The sequence below is a fragment of the Ornithodoros turicata genome, chromosome 7 (genome assembly GCF_037126465.1).
Source record: "Ornithodoros turicata isolate Travis chromosome 7, ASM3712646v1, whole genome shotgun sequence".
Lineage (NCBI taxonomy): Eukaryota > Metazoa > Arthropoda > Arachnida > Ixodida > Argasidae > Ornithodoros > Ornithodoros turicata.
This window is the reverse complement of record NC_088207.1, coordinates 54,063,253-54,082,302: the sequence shown is the minus strand read 5'-3', so window position 1 is coordinate 54,082,302 and position 19,050 is coordinate 54,063,253. Positions and strand designations below refer to the sequence as shown.

Sequence of the window (19,050 nt, the reverse complement as noted above, 5' to 3'; positions counted from 1 at the left end):
GTCATATTTACCTTATTCTACTCCAAAAAGATACATGGCCAACTACAATGGTAATGCATGTAGCTGTAAAAAAATTGCAAACGAACGTCTCAAGATGCACAAATAGTCTGCCGTACCCAACTTTCCATGGAGGTAATTATCATTCTTACCTTGCTGTCATTATCAGCAGACGCATACCCGAGGGTAGAGTCCTTCTCACCCTCTTCCCCGGGCTTCTTGACGGATGTTTTTTTTCACCATGTGTTACCATTGTAGTAGGAATGTAGTGCGGGGTAAACCCAACCTGCGCTTTGTTTCTGGCAAGAAAAGTTGTGTTGACTAAGCAGATTTCGGTATCGAGTTCAGGAAATTATAGGCATTCCAATTAAAATTTGATAAAATTACTTTCAGTACCGACTTCCCTCAGATAAATGTTGTTCATAGCTTTTTTTTTTCATGAAATGCTTTTTTGTTAAATTTTTTACATGGTTTTTTTATGCACCTTGTATACTTGTGCCGATGAAATACTTCCACGGGGCTTTCATTTTGCTGCATTACCCAACATTATCTGAACTGCCTATACTGGGCTATTGTCAAAACACCTTTTCTTTTTTTTTTAGGTCAAATATCTGGCTACCTTCTAATCCCAACCAGCACAAAGGTTGCAGCGTGTAAAAAATCATTAAGTACATTATTTATTTTCAATGGCAACAAACACTTTTAAGTAATTTACCGACTGAGTGATGTATTCCAGAGAGACTTGTGCTACAGAAGAGGTCACCAAGGCCAAAAACTGAGTGTATATATACGCATGCTTCTGTAAAATCTTCAGTGTACCGTACGCAGAGTGGTCTTTGTGCACCCGCAACGTCTGTACATTTCTTTAAAGTGGCATAATCACATATCTAAATAAACACATGAAAAAGTTACTTGTGTCTCCTTCACAGAAGCACCATAAATTTTGATAAAGCTGGTAGAGACCTGTCACTGTACTCAATATGTGACTCATTTACAAAAATATTGTGCAAAGTTAGTACCTCAAGGCACACCAGGTTCATGCATGGAGTGCTTTTCCAATTAGTAGTAATGAAGCAAGAATTGCAAGGAAGTTCTTACTGAAAGAAAGATTGAATTCTGAAGGACTTTGTAACAGTTGGAATGGCTCAACTGCATTTATAATAACATTTGTGAAAAAAAAAAAAAATGCAATACAATTATCTGGGCTGTTGTAAGAACAAAGTGCTCAACCCAGGAAAGCACGTCAGAAAAAATTTTCACGACAGATCATTGACTTTCTCTACCAGAAAATAGGTTCTTCGGTTGTTTCCAAAAGTTGTTCGTTTCCAAAAGTTTTGTTTCCAAAACAGTTGTTTCCTGCAAAGCAGTTGTTCATGAAAAAAAGGTTTTGGAGATATCAAATGAGTGTCTTCATGCCTTTTTTTCATGCTCTGGAGCATTTTTATTTCTGAAACCCCCTGAGTATTTTGTGCTGTGCAAGTGAGATTTAATAGCTTCTTAAATTGTTATAGCTAATAAATTAATTTTATACGCACACTTTATATTTTTGGGGACATTCAGTCATTTTTGTGAAATCCTTATTTTCAAGCCTTTGTTGATAAAGCAAGAATATCCCATAATATACATACACAAATTTCCTAAGCACTGGTTGTTGCATAAGAAATGGTTTTGCAGACAAGCACTGACTTTTAACGTTGCTTGTCACAAAGCTCAGGACGTTAACATGGCAAAATTCGATGGTAGATCACTAATCCCCATGAGCTTATTTATGAGTTTGTTACAAACAAGTCTGTTCAGCTAAGAACTGTCTCAATGTCTCGAGATTATTTGCATTTGGTACAGTCCCCACTATTTAAGTGAATGTATTTGTTAGGCAACGGTAAACTGGCCAACGGTGATGTAAACGAGCTGAAAATACCAGCAACAACCCAGACCTTTTTGTGTGCTTTTAGTGTACAGCTCCAAACAGTCTAAGGAAATTTACACCTGGTGGATGCGCAACATCATCAATTAACAATACGCTCCATAATACTTGATTTGTTGACCACTTAATGCGAGCCAACCATACCAGTAACTACACCAGTACCAGCATTGTAAATACCAGTAACAACAAAGACCTTTTTGTGTGCTTTTACTGTACAGCTCCAAACAGTCAAAGGAAATTTACACCCGGTGGAAGTGCAACATCATCAATTAATAATACGCTCCATAATACTTGATTCATTGGCTACTTTGATCGAACCATACTGGTAACCACACCTGTACCGGTGCTCAAGTGTGTTGTGAGTACATCAAATACTTGTCAAGGCATTCACAGCTCATCGATATATGCAGTCATAATACTAATAGGTTCATATGGCAACAGGCTTGCGGTGACTGATGAACAATTTACAATGGCCTCCGTTACTTTGTCACATCATCCAAACTCCGCCGTTATTCCTTTCATTCCTGTATTCATCGCTGCACAGTTGAGGGTTTTCTTGGACGTTTGGCACGAAGACACCCAAATTCCAGACCCGGTATTCGGGGGTCTTGTCCTTGGAGGGGGCCGTTCCGTCATTTGAATAATCTAGCGCAAGGTTTGGACCCTTCTGAGACTTGTCCTGACGACCCAACGACGGACCGTTTGAAGAAATGTCCCGCTGGAGTTCCAACAGCTTAACCTAAAGGAAAAGTACCTTAATTCACTTTGTCCAACCATTACAAGGAAAGTTTGCTCCTTGTAACGCATGAAAGATGAAAGACACTGAAAAGGTTAGCCAGCTGTAGGGATCGAACCCACATCTTCTGGATTGCCGGTCCAGGACTCTACCAATTGAGCTAAGCTAACACACCTCTCCAGTGACTTTCGGGGTGCGTCATCTGAAGGGACAACAAACCAACCACTCACTGTCGTCCCTTTGTCGTCCCTTCAGATGACGCACCCCGAAAGTCGCTGGAGAGGCGTGTTAGCTTAGCTCAATTGGTAGAGCCCTGGACCAGTAATCCAGAAGATGTGGGTTCGATCCCTACAGCTGGCTAACCTTTTCAGTGACTTTCATCTTTCATCGTTGATTTCTTAGGCAATTTGAGGCTTTGTTTGTTTCTGTCCCTTCTATGTTGTTCCAGCCTCAGAACATCAGTTTATCTCTTGTAACGCATGTTTGGAGCACATCATCTTAACGGCGCAACACCACCAAATATTTCACCATGAGGTATTCGAATTGAGCCTTTTCTGATTATTCAAATTCGATTCGCAGTGTAAGTGGAACATTCGTAAACTATCCGCAGTGGAAATTTTGCTGTTAGCGCAGCTCTAGTGAAAGGCGTAAATATCATGAGCGACGCATAGCGAATGACTCTTCGGAAGGTAAAAACGTTGGACATTGCCTGGCAATAACCGTAGGTACGCGAAAAGGGAAAACACATTCAGGACAGTCAATGTCGCCTTGTAACAGCTTATACATAAAGGTAGAGTCCAGTATGAGGCATTGCTGTGACAAGATAAGCAGATCCAGTTTTCTGAATACGTACTCCTGATCGTAGTAAGACTGCGAACGAATATGTCTGTCGTATAAGATATGTATGAAATTCTGCTGCACACTTTCAAGTTAAGAAGCATTAGTAACGTTACAAGGTGACTGAAGCAAAGTCAAGTTTCTTTAATAAGAGAGCGTTTGCAGAAGTGAACGTCTTTGTAAGGTATGTCATTGTGTCTAACGTGCAAAAAGCATTGTTATCAATATAAGAAATATGTACTGTGAACGTCAACTCGGGAATCAGCAAGTAGACCAAGGTCCTCAACAACATAGTCGTGTCGAAGATGTGTAGCGCCTATCATATAACTATACATAGCAATGCATTTGACCATTTTGTGAAGGAAATTACGGTACTCTTACGCAGGTTTAGGCAAAGTAAATTGCTCATACACCAGGAGTATATAGCAGAGATGTCCTGCTGCAATAAACTGCAATCGCTCTCAGATGTGATACATCGGTAAAGCTTGACGTCATCAGCATATTGAATAAGCTTTGAATATCTGACACTTAAGTATGTATATGTCACTGACAAATATATTAAAATATAGCAGATGTCCCTGCACAGACCCCTGTGGAACCCCGGACAATGATACAAAACACGATAAGGAACCGCGTATGCGCACCATTCTTCCTGTTACTCAGACAAGAAGAAAACTACAGGTTTTCCCGGCGATTTTAATCCAAGTGCCAGCTAAATTAATCCATGCCCCATAAAGTTTGCATGGCACATGGATTAATTTCGATGGCGCTTGGATTAAAATCGGCGGGAAAACCTGTTGACAACCCAAAGTTACATAATTTTGTAAGAGAAGTGGGTGATTAACAAGCTTTAGATAAATCAAAATAGACTGAACGTGGGTGCCCATCACAATGTGAACGTGAACCCACTAGGTGTTTACCTGCGAGTGAATGGCAGTGAACTGCCATAGCCAGAGGGCGTTGTAGAGGAACGGACGGTGGTCGAAGCGATTGTCGTCTGGACTATATGATTCAGCGTGGTAGGAAGGGGTCAGGACAGTCATCTTATGCCGGTTAATGGAGTAGCAACGGAAGAAGTGCTTCACCTTTTCTGCAACCTTGTGAGATAAGATTTTTTATTTATTTATTTAACGATACTAGTGGGACAGTAACAGGAGTGGGCACACACAACACATGTACATACCCAAACATTCGAAACACACTGGTAATGCTCTATAACCAATGACGGAATATTCCGACAACATGGCAATGGAAGATGACAATGTGGGTGCAGATACCGTACCAATCACGAATCGAAAAAAAAAGAAAAAAAGAAAGAAAAACGATGAGGTATAACTATCACGTGGTACACAAACAAGACTACTCATTACTTGGTACATAAATTTGAGATGGTGAGTTCTACGTCTAGTCTGTAGTTGTGGTAATCCCAACATTCCGGTATCTGTAGTGGTATTTGTTATAGTTAAAACGCACAGCTTTTGTCTGAATGCGTTCAACTTTATCAATACACCCTTCGGTGTGTCCCATATGATGTCACCATAGTCAATAAAAAGAAGAACTAAGAGTTTTGTAAGCTGTTTACAGGAGCCAAACGCTAAGATCGGCGAAGAAAATAAAGCCGTCTGAATGCTTTAGTATAGATACCGTCAATAATATGTCTGTTCCAACTTAGGTCTGTCTGTGTGGTCGTCTTAGCTAAGGGTTGCTCTCACCTGAGAGGGAGGATCTTTCCAAGAATACACCAATTTCTCAAACATGGAATAAGGCCCGCAACACAGCTGTTTCCGTAGTCTTCCAAAAGCACTTAGCTCCTCGTACGTCATTCCCATGTCCACCTGTGACAAGGTGATCCATTATATCCTACAACACGGTTACACTGAAGAACGTGGTTAATGGTGCTAATGCAAGTTGAATTTGTGGCACTAAAAAGACATGCACCACAGGTGCCCTTTTGTTGAGCAAGTATGCAACGTTCTTCCAGAACAATGTCTAATAATGCATTAAAGACAACGCCATACGAAATGATGATACTGAATAAATCACTCGCAACATATCAGCAACACAACCTTTAATCTCATCACCATTAATTCTTTGTGTTCAAGAATGGATCCATCTTACAGCAGCAATCCGGAACCAAATCATACCTGCATGCTTTCTTATGATGCACAGATCACGTGCCAATTATTTCAGTTCTTACACAGTTTCGCTGAGGTCACTTTCAGGCGGCTTTCATTCTGCGTCCAAGTCACTGATTTCAGATGAAACATCTTAATCGATGTCTCCGTGTTATGTAAACATTGCAGCGACAGAAGTGTCAGGGTGGTGATATCGATGTGTTGCCTCAAAGTTGTCAGGTCTTTCAACAAAGTGTTGAGAATATTACGAGTATTTCAAATTTCTAAGGTTTAAAGACATGTATAAAGGATGTCACGGCTACCATCAGCAAAGTTTAAAAAAAAAAGACTGAGTGCTCCCGACGATGGAAATTAACTGGATGTCGTTAACATACTAAAAAAATCAAGTGGATGAGTTTTGCACGACTCTCATGGATCTGGTTCCAAGAGGCACTTGCTGCACGCAGCAGTAGGAAGGGCATTCCAAGGGCATTCCAAGGGCAGTGGCCTTGGGAGCCACAAGCACTTGAGGCAAAAGCTGCATTCTAAGTGACATGCAAGCAGGCTGTCATTTAGCGCACTTTGTTTTATCGAGGAAAAACTTGGGTTGGCTGTTTCTCGTTCTCTACAACTGTTCAATTTACACCTTTTCCCTCAGTAATTAAAAATCTGCCAATTAATTAAGAGCAACAAAAAATACTGGCGAGTAGGGTACACACATCCCGTTGGTTTCATTTTTGCAGAGCGCTCCATCCCTTTTCAAAAGCGTGGTCCCTGGGACACACTGCATAATATCGTAAGTAGTAAATATGACATTAATATTCTGCTTCAACCAACTATCACAACAGAATAGTCCCAAATTTATAGTCCCAATACACTTAGATTGAAAACGTCAGCATGCAAGTACAATACCTCGTCTGATTGAACACACTGTCCATTCTGTAGTGGAGTCAGCTCTGCAGTTGGTGTTCTCATTAAAATGCTACAATGCAATGCAATATACGATTCAATACTCCATCCAAGGCACATAATGCATATCTTACTCATTCAGTGCAGAAAGCTTAAAAGCGTTGTGGGCATATCTCAGAAATCTGACCAGGTCCACTTTGCTAATTCCACCAATAGGATTTATATCACCACTCGAGCAGTCATATTTGGTGAGGTAGCCTCGGAGCCTGCAGAATATCATGTACAAGAATAATTTTAAACGTTTATCGCCACAAGACATGCGATAACGACATGCAAGAGCATTTGTCACAGCAACAATTAATGCTTGTTACAGCCAGAGGTGTATCTATGGTATAGGAACAGAGCAACAATTAAAGGAGTACTGAGGGCCATCCAAAAAAATTTCAGATGAAGACATCTGATGAAAGTGTATGTGTCATTATACCGAATAGCGCAAAAGGTTTTGATGCGTGCAATTTGTTTCCCAGAAAAAAAACTCACATAAACATAGCTCCGCGCCTTCACCCTTAACTCGCCACTCCAGCTATAACGAGGATGAGGAGGTATGATGGCACGTCACCGATGACGGCATAAGGAGACTCGTTCTGGTTCGCCGGTCAGTGGGGGTCAGCGCCTTGTCCCTTTGCCGCCATAAACCTGTTTTGCCAGTTTTCCCGGAGAATTGGGGATAGAAGGAGCGGCCGAAGCATTACCGAGCAAGGAGAAATGCTTTATCAGAACCCCGAACAGCCGAGTAGCAGACGACAGCGGAGTAGCAGACAACATTTCTCTAGGCCAATCAGCGAGCGTTCTCCTTATAGCGTCAGCGCGAGGTTCCAGGCAGATCACAGGCTGGTACTGCTCTTCACCACCGTTGCGCACGGTTGCTTTTTGCGGCGTATTTTGAATTCAATTTCCGCGATAATTATGACTCTGTGGTGTAAATTACTTCGCATGGTGCATCTTACTGGCAAACTTAACAGTTTTATATGAAGAAAACTGGGTGTTAAAAATGACTTCTGTGCTACTTTAAGCAAAGGAAACTAGTGTTGGCACAGTCGTGTGCTGCCCACCTTTTAAAAAAAAACTGTCACGAGCACTAAACTGCTTGCTGAACATTTTCTGGTTATGATGCCTCCCCATTAAAGAACAAAACTCACAACGTCCAACTCGGCAGGTCCTTTAGGTCCAGCGAGCATATTTATCGGGGTGTTATTAAAAAAAAAAAAAAAAGCTATTTCCTTCTCTGCATCACTACAAAGTGAATCGTAATGCTGTACTCCAGTGAGGGTCCATCCTTTACGAGTAGAGCCTGAAGTTTTAGGGTTTTACCCGATTCTTCCTCGAATTTGCACCCAGAATTGAAGGTTGCCTCTTTAGGGTGAAACCCGATTCTTACCCGGCAAATTGCCCTCACTGGGATGTCTGTAGGAATGCACTAACTTACTTGTTTGGCAGAAAAATACAGTTACATCACCGTTTTTACCAAACCGCTACAGTTAGTTTGAATAACTGAGCCCGATTTCTCCCCGAATTTAGCGTACTCGTAGTTTTTTCACCCGAATTTGCACGAATTGAGTGCGCACGTTTATTTACCCGATTTTTACCCCCCCCCCCCCCCCCCGAATGTAGGAAAAAATATTTCCCGAAAACTCCGGGCTCTATTTACGAGTCAGTAGGCTGCCTTACCCTTCATCAACATTCCCAGTGGCAAGCACGAGAAGTCCTCCTGGCCTGTCTCGCACCCACAGCATGAGTTGCGCAAAGAGGTAAGCGACAACCATGCGCACCCTTGCCTGGACATTCTGCAGGGCCAGGTCCTCCCTAGCACCGCCACCGAGAGCTCGGAAGCGCGGCCGTTTTCCGGTAAGCGTTGTGAAGATCGCCACTATGGCTGTCACGGCCGCATCAATCGCTACTGCAACGTGATAACTGCAAAAATTCAACCACACAAGTTATGCGTGCCACTCTGGTGCTCCTTTAAAAATTCCACAGAGTTGCATCAGCACAATGACTACAACGTTACTACAACGCGACTACAACGTGCGTACAACGTTATCTCGTATAACGATATCCCTCGTCAAACGATGGTTTATGATTTTACCGTCACAATATACGTTGTTTCTATGTCGAAACGACATGCGTATGAGCGATGGAGACCGTGGTTCCGAGTACTCGACTAACGATGTTGGACGATGCTGTTCTAAAGCGGGCTTCTCCTAAAGCACGCAGGCGTTAGGTGAAGCCAACTTGCGGAATGGTGACGTGTAATGTTGCCCGAAGTTGTCCCGATATGTTCCCTGGTTCCCTCCACGAGTCCTGGTCACTGTTTTCCTAAGCCAGTGCGATGTCACATGGCTTCGCGTTTTTTTTCTTAAGCATCTGTTTGTTTTGATTTTGCTATAAGCGGGCTAGAGAGCGACTTTTCGGGGACGCGCTATTTAGGTCAACCCTCGTTTAACGATGTACCCCATATAACGATGGAATTCGCGATTACCGTCAATATCGTTATATGCGGGTTTCACTGTACGTTCATTTGTGCAACTTCGACTTTGTTAAAGCACTACGACATTCAGCACAGGTCGAGTGTCCCATATTTTGATACTCCTTCTGGTAGCTCAAGCGCAAGTATTTTCCCGTGTTTGACACAGCCTCGGAGCAAACCAAGTAAAATCTTTCCAAATGGCTCGGGGAATCAGCCTTTATATCAGAGAACAATGCCTCTTCTTTCGACGCACCCTATTTCTTGAGCCCAGTACTTTATTTTGCGAAGCAAATGGAACAATGTAAATCGGTAGTGCACGCACATGTATAATACGCATATACCCGTTAAGTTGAATTTGTCTCAGATATGCCGAGCAGAGTGCAAGTGTGGTTTCCCAACATTCATCAGACACTTCTGGTGTCAGCTTTGTACTAGTGGTGGGAGAGAACCACAACAGCATTCGGTTGAGTTTTGGTTTCCATGTGCTTGGTCTATGGTGACGCTCCACTGAACATAGATGATTGCAACAAAGGTCAAGAAGAAGTAAACTGTGTGTTCGACACGCCCAACAAATTTCCAAAGTACCTTCATGTTTGTCATTAAAGGCAACAGCAAGTTGGTACATAGTGACCAAGGAAACAGAACAAGGACAGGATGATTGTTTGTCTGTCCTTGCGCTGTTTCCTCATGTCATGGAGTTTATGGTGCACAAACAGCATTAAAAAAAAAACTGCCCAGAAAAATATTTTATCGAACTGACTACACTGATTAGGTCACTTAGAAGCCTCAATCAAGCTACCATACCTTCCAATCTGGTTGGCCAGGTCCTTGGCAAGAGCTCTGGTTTCACGAGAGGAATTATCTGTCCCCATGTAGCAGGTGACAAGGACACGGTTGCAGAGTTCACGAGGCTCTCGTGGGTGGTACTCGGGGCAGCCCACGATGCGACGGACATCCTTTAGGACGTCTTCCTCTTGAAACAAGGACACACACCGTCAAGCACGACTTCTCTTTCAAACTGCCGGGTTTTCGGACACATAAGGACAAAATTATGCACTGTGCACTATAGTTGCAAGCATCCAAGCATCCACTTTTATGTTATTATTAGAGCTTGAAGTTTTCAGGAAATATTTTTTCCTAGATTCGGGGGGTAAAAATCAAGTAAATAAACATGCGCACTAAATTCGTGCAAATTCGGGTGAAAGAACTTCCAGTACGCTAAATTCGGGGAGAAATCGGGCTCAGTTATTCAAACTAACTGTAGAGGTTTGGTACAAACGGTGATGTAACTGCATTTTTATGCCAAACAAGTAAGCTGGTGCATTCCTACAGACATCCCAGTGAGGGCAATTTGCCGGGTAAAAATCGGGTTTCACCCTAAAGAGGCAACCTTCGATTCGGGGTGCAAATTTGGGGAAGAATTGGGTAAAACCCTAAAACTTCAGGCTCTAGTTATTATCTCTGTGACTACACAAGGACTTGCTCCTTCCAAAACCTAAGGATAAGGCCCTTCTTTTTCTGCTGCGACAAATCCTGAATTCCGCAGCAGGGAACTACGAATTCTGCATCTTTCCGCGGTAAAAGGCAAATTGCCCTAGCTCAGACAGAAAATACGCTCTGTTAGCTCTTAGTGTAGAGGAACACGGTTAAATCTAAAAACTTTTGTCACTTAGCGTAACAAGATACATTGTATACCTTCTTCTGAGAGGGGGTGACGTTTGTCACTGACTATCAAATTGTGCTTGCTAAGTGACCTCTCTGCATGTACAGAGTTTACTGTCACACAGAGTTACTTGACAGCTATGGACACCAAAGTAGGGGTCAGCGTTTGCATTCCACTCCAGAGTCCCAGGGAGTTGAGGGTTAGAGAGAGGAGTTAGAGGGTTGTTCCAGCAAACACATGGGGCCATATCATGGCCCCTGAATTAAGCATAAGCAGAACTGAGTTAAGCGCGCGGTTTCTGCAAAATTCCGCGCAAAACCTCATATTCCGCGTCAGACCCGCAATTCCGCGAATTTTTGCGGAATCGCGGAACCACAGAAAAAGAAGGGCCTTACCTATGGACGAACTAGGCTTCGATAAACATTCCTGAAATTAAGGTAAATGAATTACCCCCATCCTGGACTGCACTGCAGACCAATCGGCACATAGAGTACACTATGCTGGCAACACTGGCACTGTCAATTCCTCCGCTCAGGGGCAAGAAGAATCCTCCTTGACCACTGCGTCTCAAGTAGTCCCAGAGCCAGCAGGCAGGTCCCAAGCTACCAACACAAAGTTCACCTTATAATGCATCAAATAGTATCCAAGGTGGCACTATTTATTTCGAGGTAACAAGTGAGCTCCGTTGAGTAAAAATTTTGTCGCCAATGCATCCTTGTGTCTACCTGGGTTCTAAACTGGGTGCCATACCTTTTCCAACTACCTTTACATTATACTATACTAGATAGCAGACATGCGGGACTCTTGGGGGGAGAGTTGGCCAATGTCCGTTGAACGTCCATGCAACATCAAGTTGGTGTATTACTACGTCAACGGCAACACCATGAATGGTGGCTGATCTTGCTTGGACATTACTGTGTTGCCGTCAGTGTTGAGACATGGTTAGACAGACAGTAGGAAGAAGTGGGAGGTGCGGCGGGTAGTGTGCATCCTGGGCAGACTTCAGGGGTGACTCCCTAAGGGCGTCATGTAAGGGGGCCTATGCATCACCTGATTTCTTCCTCCGGAGTGGGGAAAACCCAGTCCATGGTGGGAGTGGGCGCCAGGTCTTGGGTTTGGGATAGACTGAACTCCACAACAACCCTGGGATATGCTTCAGACTGGGCTGCCTATTATAGAGAGAAAGGTGGCTACAAGTTTGCATTTAACCAACAAAAGCAAAACCCATACTGCCAATGTACCCAAAACAATTTGTGTCTTCCATAACCCTGCGTCTCGGATTTGAGAGTGACTATGTAGAAAAGTACTATAGGTTTCTTCCAGAATTAATGAATTATGTTTCATATTTTTTTCCACATTAGGAAAAGTTACTTACTGGATGACCATGTGATGTAACCGTCCGATTTTGAGTCAATATCATTACAAACAGTCTCGACCTGCTGATCACTGTCACCAGCGCTCCTTCGTTTCTTGGGTGTTACCTGACTGGTTGCAGAGGAAAGACCGAAATTGTATTTACCTTGAGAGCCCTACTCCTAACTAGGTTGCGATATGCCCTGACGTCTTCCAGGTCCACTGTTGCTGTGCTCACTTCCTGAAACAACAATTTTTTCTCCAATTTTGACGCCATACGTGAGGCACCTTTTTCGTAACTGCCCAGTTGAACGGGAGAAGGAAAAGTATGACTCAGCTACTGTCCAGCCTTGGTTCATTCCATGCCACTCTAGCCTTGGTATGAATGCTCACACGTTTCTTTCTCGCATTGCTACAAGCTAGGAAATTCTCGTATGTATTCCTCGTAAGCTCCTATGTTCCTATTCCTGTTCCTATTCCTATGTAAGCTCTGACGAGTGTCTTCGTCCTCATTTCATCAACGCACCACTCCCATATGCACAAACTAACTTCGTTTATATCCTCGAGCCATGGGCTTTATATCCCGTTACTCTCCATTAAACTGTCTCCTGTCTCGACAGGAAGTCTTGCCCTGTTATTTAAGACCTGTCTCCAGTGACTGACCCCAGACAAAAAAAGGAAAAGGTCAAAGGAAAAGGTACACCATGTTCCCCGACCCGACAATGTCAATGTCAGCAAGTGCCAAGGATGGGGGCCATTGACACATCATCGTACGAGAACGAGTTCATGTTCAGACACGGATACAAATTCTCGATAACGGGATAAAAAAAATCCTTGTGAGTAAGTTGGAGTTTTAAACTGGAGTAAACTGGGGTTTCCTGGTTAATCGGATGACTGTAGTTTGACTCGATTATCTTGATAAACGGTAGATGATTTTATGCTCACCACTTCTGGCAGAGCAAACTGTTTGGCAACTGTCACGAAATCCCCGTTGATGGCAATGCTTGAACATCCTTGATAATAGACTCTCTCACCGTCACAGCCACGCAGGTTGTTAAACATGTAGATTCCTCCGCTCTACGACAAACACAACACATATCAACACACCACACACAAACACACATATCAAATGCACTGCACAGAAGACTGGCCTGGAGTGTCACTAAATCTCCACCACAGATCAGTACAAGGACGATGTCAAAAATTTTTGTGCTCATCCGCAAATGAACCTGTGGCTTCAAAGTGGGAACAGGTCTGGTTTGCTGGTTAATTAGAGAGATACAGAAACCACCCGACATACTGCAATCTATACTGGAGCACATGACGTTGCAGAATTATTCTGCAAACAATCGTAGACTATAATGTCCTTTGTAGAGCACTTTCATAGCCAACGGAAGACAATCACTTATAAATGGTCTGCACAACTTTTGGCTAAAAGATTTTTGTCAAACGACATTGTGCGACACATTTTTTTCACCAGTGAATGGTGTATCAATGTGCTACCACTGTGATAACCAATCAGTCAATCAATGGAAGGATGATGTTAACCAGTAGCAATCACTATGTTCCACAAAGGTACAGCTTACTTGTAGACACACAATTACTGTGTGTACCACTAACCTTGGCCGTCGCAGACTTTATCAGGTCAGCTATGACGTAGTTCTTGCGGAGTTCGTGGTAGGAACCACTGCCATTGACAATGATCTCCGCTCCATCCAGTGCTTGTGTAACGTGAGTGCTTCAACATTTGTCACAAAAATTACTTTCCTTGTATAGTGTACGCAGTAGAAGCATGTTGGGGGACACTAAAAAAAATCCACTCGTACAGCAGCACGGCATGGCAGGCTGATATGTATACAAAAGTGCTTTAAAGGAGTACAGAGAGCCGTCCAAAAAATGTTCAAATTAAGACGTCTGATGAAAGTGTGTGTGTCTTTTTACTGAATGGCGCTAAAGGTTTTGATGTGTGCAATTTTTTCCCCAGAAAAAACTCGCATAAACATGGATCCGCGCCATCACCCTTAACTCCCCACTCCGGGTATTAAGAGGAGAAGGTATGATGCCACGTCACCGATGACGTTACAAGGAGAACTCGTTCTGGTTTGCCGGTCAGTGGGGGTCAGCGCCTTGTCCCTTTGCCACCGTAAACCAATTTTGCCAGTCCTCCCGGAGAATTTGGGATAGAAGGAGCGGCCGAATCATTACCGAGCCAGGAGAAAGGCTTTTTCAGAGCCCCGAACAGCCGAGTAGCAGACGACAGAGGAATAGCAGGCAACATATCTCAAGACCAATCAGGGAGCATTCTCCTTATAGCATCAGCGCGAGGTTCCAGGCAGATCACAGGCTGGTACTGCTCGTCACCGCCGTTGCACACGGTCGTTTTTTTCGGCGTACTTTAAATTCAATTTCCGCGATAATTATGACTCTGTGGTGCGAATTACTTCGCACGGTGCATGTTGGCCTGGCACTGGCCTGTTTAACAGTTTTATAGGAAGAAAACAGGGTGTTAAAAATGACTTCTGTGCTACTTTAAGCAACACTCCTTGGTATCGTGAGAGTTGCGTTATAACCATCAAAGTGTAAACTTTCTATTTCCTTGTAAACTCCTCGTACGTGTCAACTAATTCGGCATGCCCTAGAACAGAGTGTCCGTTACTCATTGTCTACTTAATAATAATAATATAATAATAATTAATCTAAAAGTGTAGGTGCACACACCTGCTGGGATTCCAAAGCTCTTCGCAGATTTCAAACCCAATGCACGTGTCAAGCGTTGAAATCAGCGCATCCCCAAAAGTCACTGTCCTCTGTAAACGAATGTTTTATGACAAAGCGACCTTTTTTTTTCCTGTCCGCGTACTTGGCCAGAAATTTCCTGAATCATTCTCGGCAGGAAATACTCCTCAACTTGCCGAGCCTTCGTCCAAGGAGCAAACCATCGTGTTTCTCTGTAGTTGCCGTCATCGCATAGAATCATCTTGGGTCGTATCAGCAAAATTTTCCTGCTCACAAATTGTTGGCCCGTGTGCTTATTATGTATGTAAAGTGAACGTAAGAAGTACTTACTTATTTAGAAAAATCACTCTGCAATTATAGGTAACATTTCTGTGCATGACAGGCCTGAAATGTAGATGTAAAATTTCTGTAAATGACAGGCCGTAAAAATACTTAATAAAGTACCGTATTTACTCTTTAAAGGTCTTATCTGTTCTCAAATGGATTGAAAAACACTTTATATAAGTTCAATATAGGTAATACACATCAATATTCTTTACCTCAAGTTAGTACATTGATGCACATAATATTTTTTGTTGTTGCTTGTTTGTTTTTTCTCTCGTAAAATGGGTCACACGAAACTCGGTGACAAAATGTGTGCAGCCCATACTCATCATTAAAATGTCTGAGCACCTTCACAAACACTTGACCAAGATGTACTTGGGGTATTAGGCATAAAATTGTAATGGCATCTTGTTCATCAGGCTAAAACAGTAGCACGTTATCTGCGCTTTTCTGCACATCGTAAAAATGATGCTGGAAAAAAAACTTTCCAACGTGATAGGAGCTTTATACCCCTGCCACACAGGCAGCTTTCAATGATTCTTGAATTCAATGATCATTGAGCGCTCGTTTGGCGCCACCAAGCGTGTAACGTGTCAACTTCGCAAAAAAGCATTGGATACGATGCTCCCTGAAAGGTTGACACGTTACACCCTAGATGGTGCCATGCGCATGTTCAATGACGATTGGTTTCAATCACCATTGAAGGGTGCACGTGTGGCAGGGGGTATTAGCGAATTTGAAAGGAACAATAAAAAGAGACTCACATCCCCACATCAATGAGAATATCCTGACAGAGAATGTCTCTGAGCAGAGCTGCCACCACCTCCCAGGAATGGAGCAAAGTGTCACTTTCGTGAAAGTGGTCCGCACATCCGTAGCCCCTAAACAAAAATGGACTCGTTGGACAAATGTTGACACAAAATCAAAATGTCACTTCTTCTCAGAAAATATTCACTTTGTTTATTTTGTTTGTTTGTTTTTTACTTTCGTGTTAGCACGGCGTACAGATGGGGACAGATGGAGAGAGGATGGCAGGAAGGGGTGGGGGACAGGGGGGTTAGTACGCGTCCTGGGCAGACTTCAGGGGGAACTGTGCAGACATTCGTGTCTGGAAAGTCTTCGGAAAACCCAGGGAAAACCTCAGGCAGCACAGCCGGTGGTAGGACTCGAACCGACCAGCTCCCAGTCGGCACGACACCCATGATTGAGAGGACTTAACCCACCCAACCATGCCGCTGGTGTATTCACTTTCAGTGCTCCATTCACTGGCATTTAAACTGCCGGCACAGAAATGTGCAACAACTTTCTCTCGCATATATTGCCTCGTATTTTTCCGTAGTCTCTATTACATATTGACCCGTGTTGCTTATTTTCGAAACATTCGTACAAAGTACGACACAAAAAAATGGTGTGGTAATAGCTGAACATGGTGATGTGACGACGACGCGCTACTGTGCCTAGCAGCCGGTTCTACCGGCACCGTCCTAGCGTGAGGCCACGATCATCTGCCCGCTTGGACATTCCATCACTGCCGGCCAGGACTTGTGTGGAGGAATACTACCTCTTCAACATTTGGTGACCTGAACGACGAACACCGTGTTCGGAGTGATTCTATCATTCATCGTCCTAAATTCTTTCGGCAAACCAGCAGCCAACCACCTTCTAGCAGGCAAAGTGCACGTGATGATCGTCCCAGGCACTTTGCAGACGACAACCAGCATTCACGCTCTTGTGCCGGTCGCGGTACTTTCACCCACTCAGCGACAATCGCATTCATGCAGCAACAATCCATGCTCAGCAACGACGGTCAACGACATGCTTAACAGAGCCAACAGAATCAGCAGCCCCTCAACCACTCACTCCACATTTCTAGAACCTGCCTGCATCGCAGTGCTCTTGTACCCGCCATCCTGCTGCATCAATCACAAGCCATGTGTCCAGTCGTCCATCATCCACACATCAACCACATTCTCTTCATGGTATCAACGCAAACCTCAACCACATGCACCGCTCCGTGTCTGAGGGGGGAGTGATGTGGCGGCCTGTGGACGACGACGACGGCGCGCCTCTGCTGCACCTGGCACTGTCCTAGAGTGTCCTAGCCACACACATCTGCTCATTGGGACATTCCATCATCGCCGGTCAGGACTCATGTAGGGCAACACCACCTCCTCTACGGTTATTACAGCGCAGATTCGAGACTGGAGGAACAAAGAGACGAAGACTATGTTCAACTAGGATTTATTGCTGCAAACAGGTGTCCTCTTTATATCTGCTCATCAGTCATCCTGGATCCTTCATTTGGAGAACACCCCAATGCTATCACCCCTCGGAAACTCGTCTCCTCTGGAAGTACCTTCAGTGGAGATGCGTTCAAGGTAACATTTGCATCCACAGTCGTGGTACAGGCACTCGTACGAAGTAAATGAATTCCTTTCTTTTTCTCAATGAACTAGGGACAGAAAAGTGAGTGCGTAGTAGTCCGTCAGTACAGTTACTTGCAGAGGAGGAGAGTTTCCGAGGCACAATAACAGCATGCACTTGTGGCAAAGGATCGGAAACGAATTGCGAGGAGCAGGTACACAAACGGAAGCGTTAAAGGACACCCAATAAATCAGAGATGACTGTTGTCTGTGCCTCTTCCTTGTTCCTGTGTTAGAGTTGTGTTATGCTCGCCTATACTGAGTGTTTGCGCATTAAAATATGCTGAGTACGCTTATAAACACCGGAACGGCACACCAAGCCAATGCGAAGGGATGCCTTTAATCCACTTTGCAACACAAACTGTACAATAATGTGTGAACCTGTTTGCTCTACATTGACAATTTCCCGGTTGTTGAAAGCATTCGATGAGGGGTGTAAGAATTCAAAGCTTACCCGTTCAACTCTACAGCTGTTGTAAAAGACAGACTCACGTTATCTCCAACTCCGGCCCGCTGCGAAAGGATGCTCCTTTTGCCTTTGCCTCCTTGACACCTTCACATAAACACAAGTAAACTTTACGCTCACAAAATTATCATTGACTGTTACGTACTCTGCAAGATCCTCCTGTAATTCCCATCGAAGTCCATGGCCCACTGGTTGAGCGTGGATACAGCTAGCGTAACTTTTCGTCCCATGTTCTCGGAACACTTCAGTATAGCCAGTCGTTTTCAACTAGAGTAACTTTTCTCCGTGACCTTCCGGGGATCCTTGCACCCTCCGAACCAAATGCAGCGGGAAGGGGAACCAGGAACTTGCACCACTTGCAATGCTTGCACCGATAATTTGGTTTTGGTTTGCACCCGTGCAGCTGCCCAGTCGAAGGCACCTTGCCTTGTGACCGCTTGTGGCTTATCGGGCTTATCTCTTCGGATCGGATGGATGGAATGACATCGGCTTTCCCTTTGCAACAAGCTTGACACATTAATTAAAATGGGAAGGATTACTAATTTGTCGATTTTTGAGTTGTGTTTGCAGAGACGAAAGAATCTGCGCATGCGCCCTGGATGGGTGGATTAATAGTCAACGAAATCCGGATATGAGTGAGCCACTGCGGAGTCGTTTCGCTGTAAAGAAATAGTGTTACCGGTAAACGGGCAAACGTTGGCAGGCGAACAAAACAATGTCGTTCTCTGGAATCTGCTGGTGAGATCTACGGATAATTCGCTGCATTGAAACATTTCTTGTTCATGTAATCAATGGCAGTTAAGGAAGTCATTTTTAAAACCCAGCATTGCGCATGAAGCGGCGCACGTGTACAAGACCCCGGGGGACTACGTTCCATATGATATGTTCTACACACGACCTACTAGATTATTCAAGTCATGCAGCGACCATGTTATAATCAGCAACCCCTATGAGGAGCCCGTCCGCACGATCCGCTAGGGGCGCTACTCATCGGCACGCGAAATCTGCACCACGATTGGGCGATGGAAATTTGAATTCTGAACG

The 19,050-nt window shown here is 43.9% G+C and overlaps 1 protein-coding gene across 1 annotated transcript; it reads right to left on the bottom strand.

Moving 5' to 3' along the window:
* Positions 1-651: 651 nt before the first annotated feature.
* Positions 652-18,620, bottom strand: LOC135401571 (glutamine-dependent NAD(+) synthetase-like). The gene is made up of 18 exons (XM_064634044.1): positions 18,152-18,620; positions 18,033-18,093; positions 15,882-15,998; positions 15,124-15,177; positions 14,918-15,059; positions 14,776-14,864; positions 13,678-13,795; positions 13,003-13,134; positions 12,224-12,298; positions 11,755-11,873; positions 11,155-11,306; positions 9,846-10,014; positions 8,246-8,488; positions 6,652-6,783; positions 6,521-6,590; positions 5,207-5,329; positions 4,415-4,591; positions 652-2,660 (listed from the first exon to the last, which is right to left on the bottom strand). The coding sequence occupies exons 1-18, from the start codon at positions 18,234-18,236 to the stop codon at positions 2,409-2,411; spliced, it is 2,310 nt and encodes a 769-aa protein (XP_064490114.1). The 5' UTR covers positions 18,237-18,620; the 3' UTR covers positions 652-2,408.
* Positions 18,621-19,050: the final 430 nt, after the last annotated feature.

Bases quoted from the DNA above. Each gene is read 5' to 3' on its own strand.
- LOC135401571 (XM_064634044.1), bottom strand. From the start codon at position 18,236: ATGGGACGAAAAGTTACGCTAGCTGTATCCACGCTCAACCAGTGGGCC. The intron at 15,178-15,881 runs GTGAGTCTCTTT...TCTACATTTCAG, and splicing joins ATTCTCATTGATGTGGGGAT to GCCTGTCATGCACAGAAATG. The intron at 5,330-6,520 runs GTATTGTACTTG...ACCTTGTCACAG, and splicing joins AGTGTGTTCAATCAGACGAG to GTGGACATGGGAATGACGTA.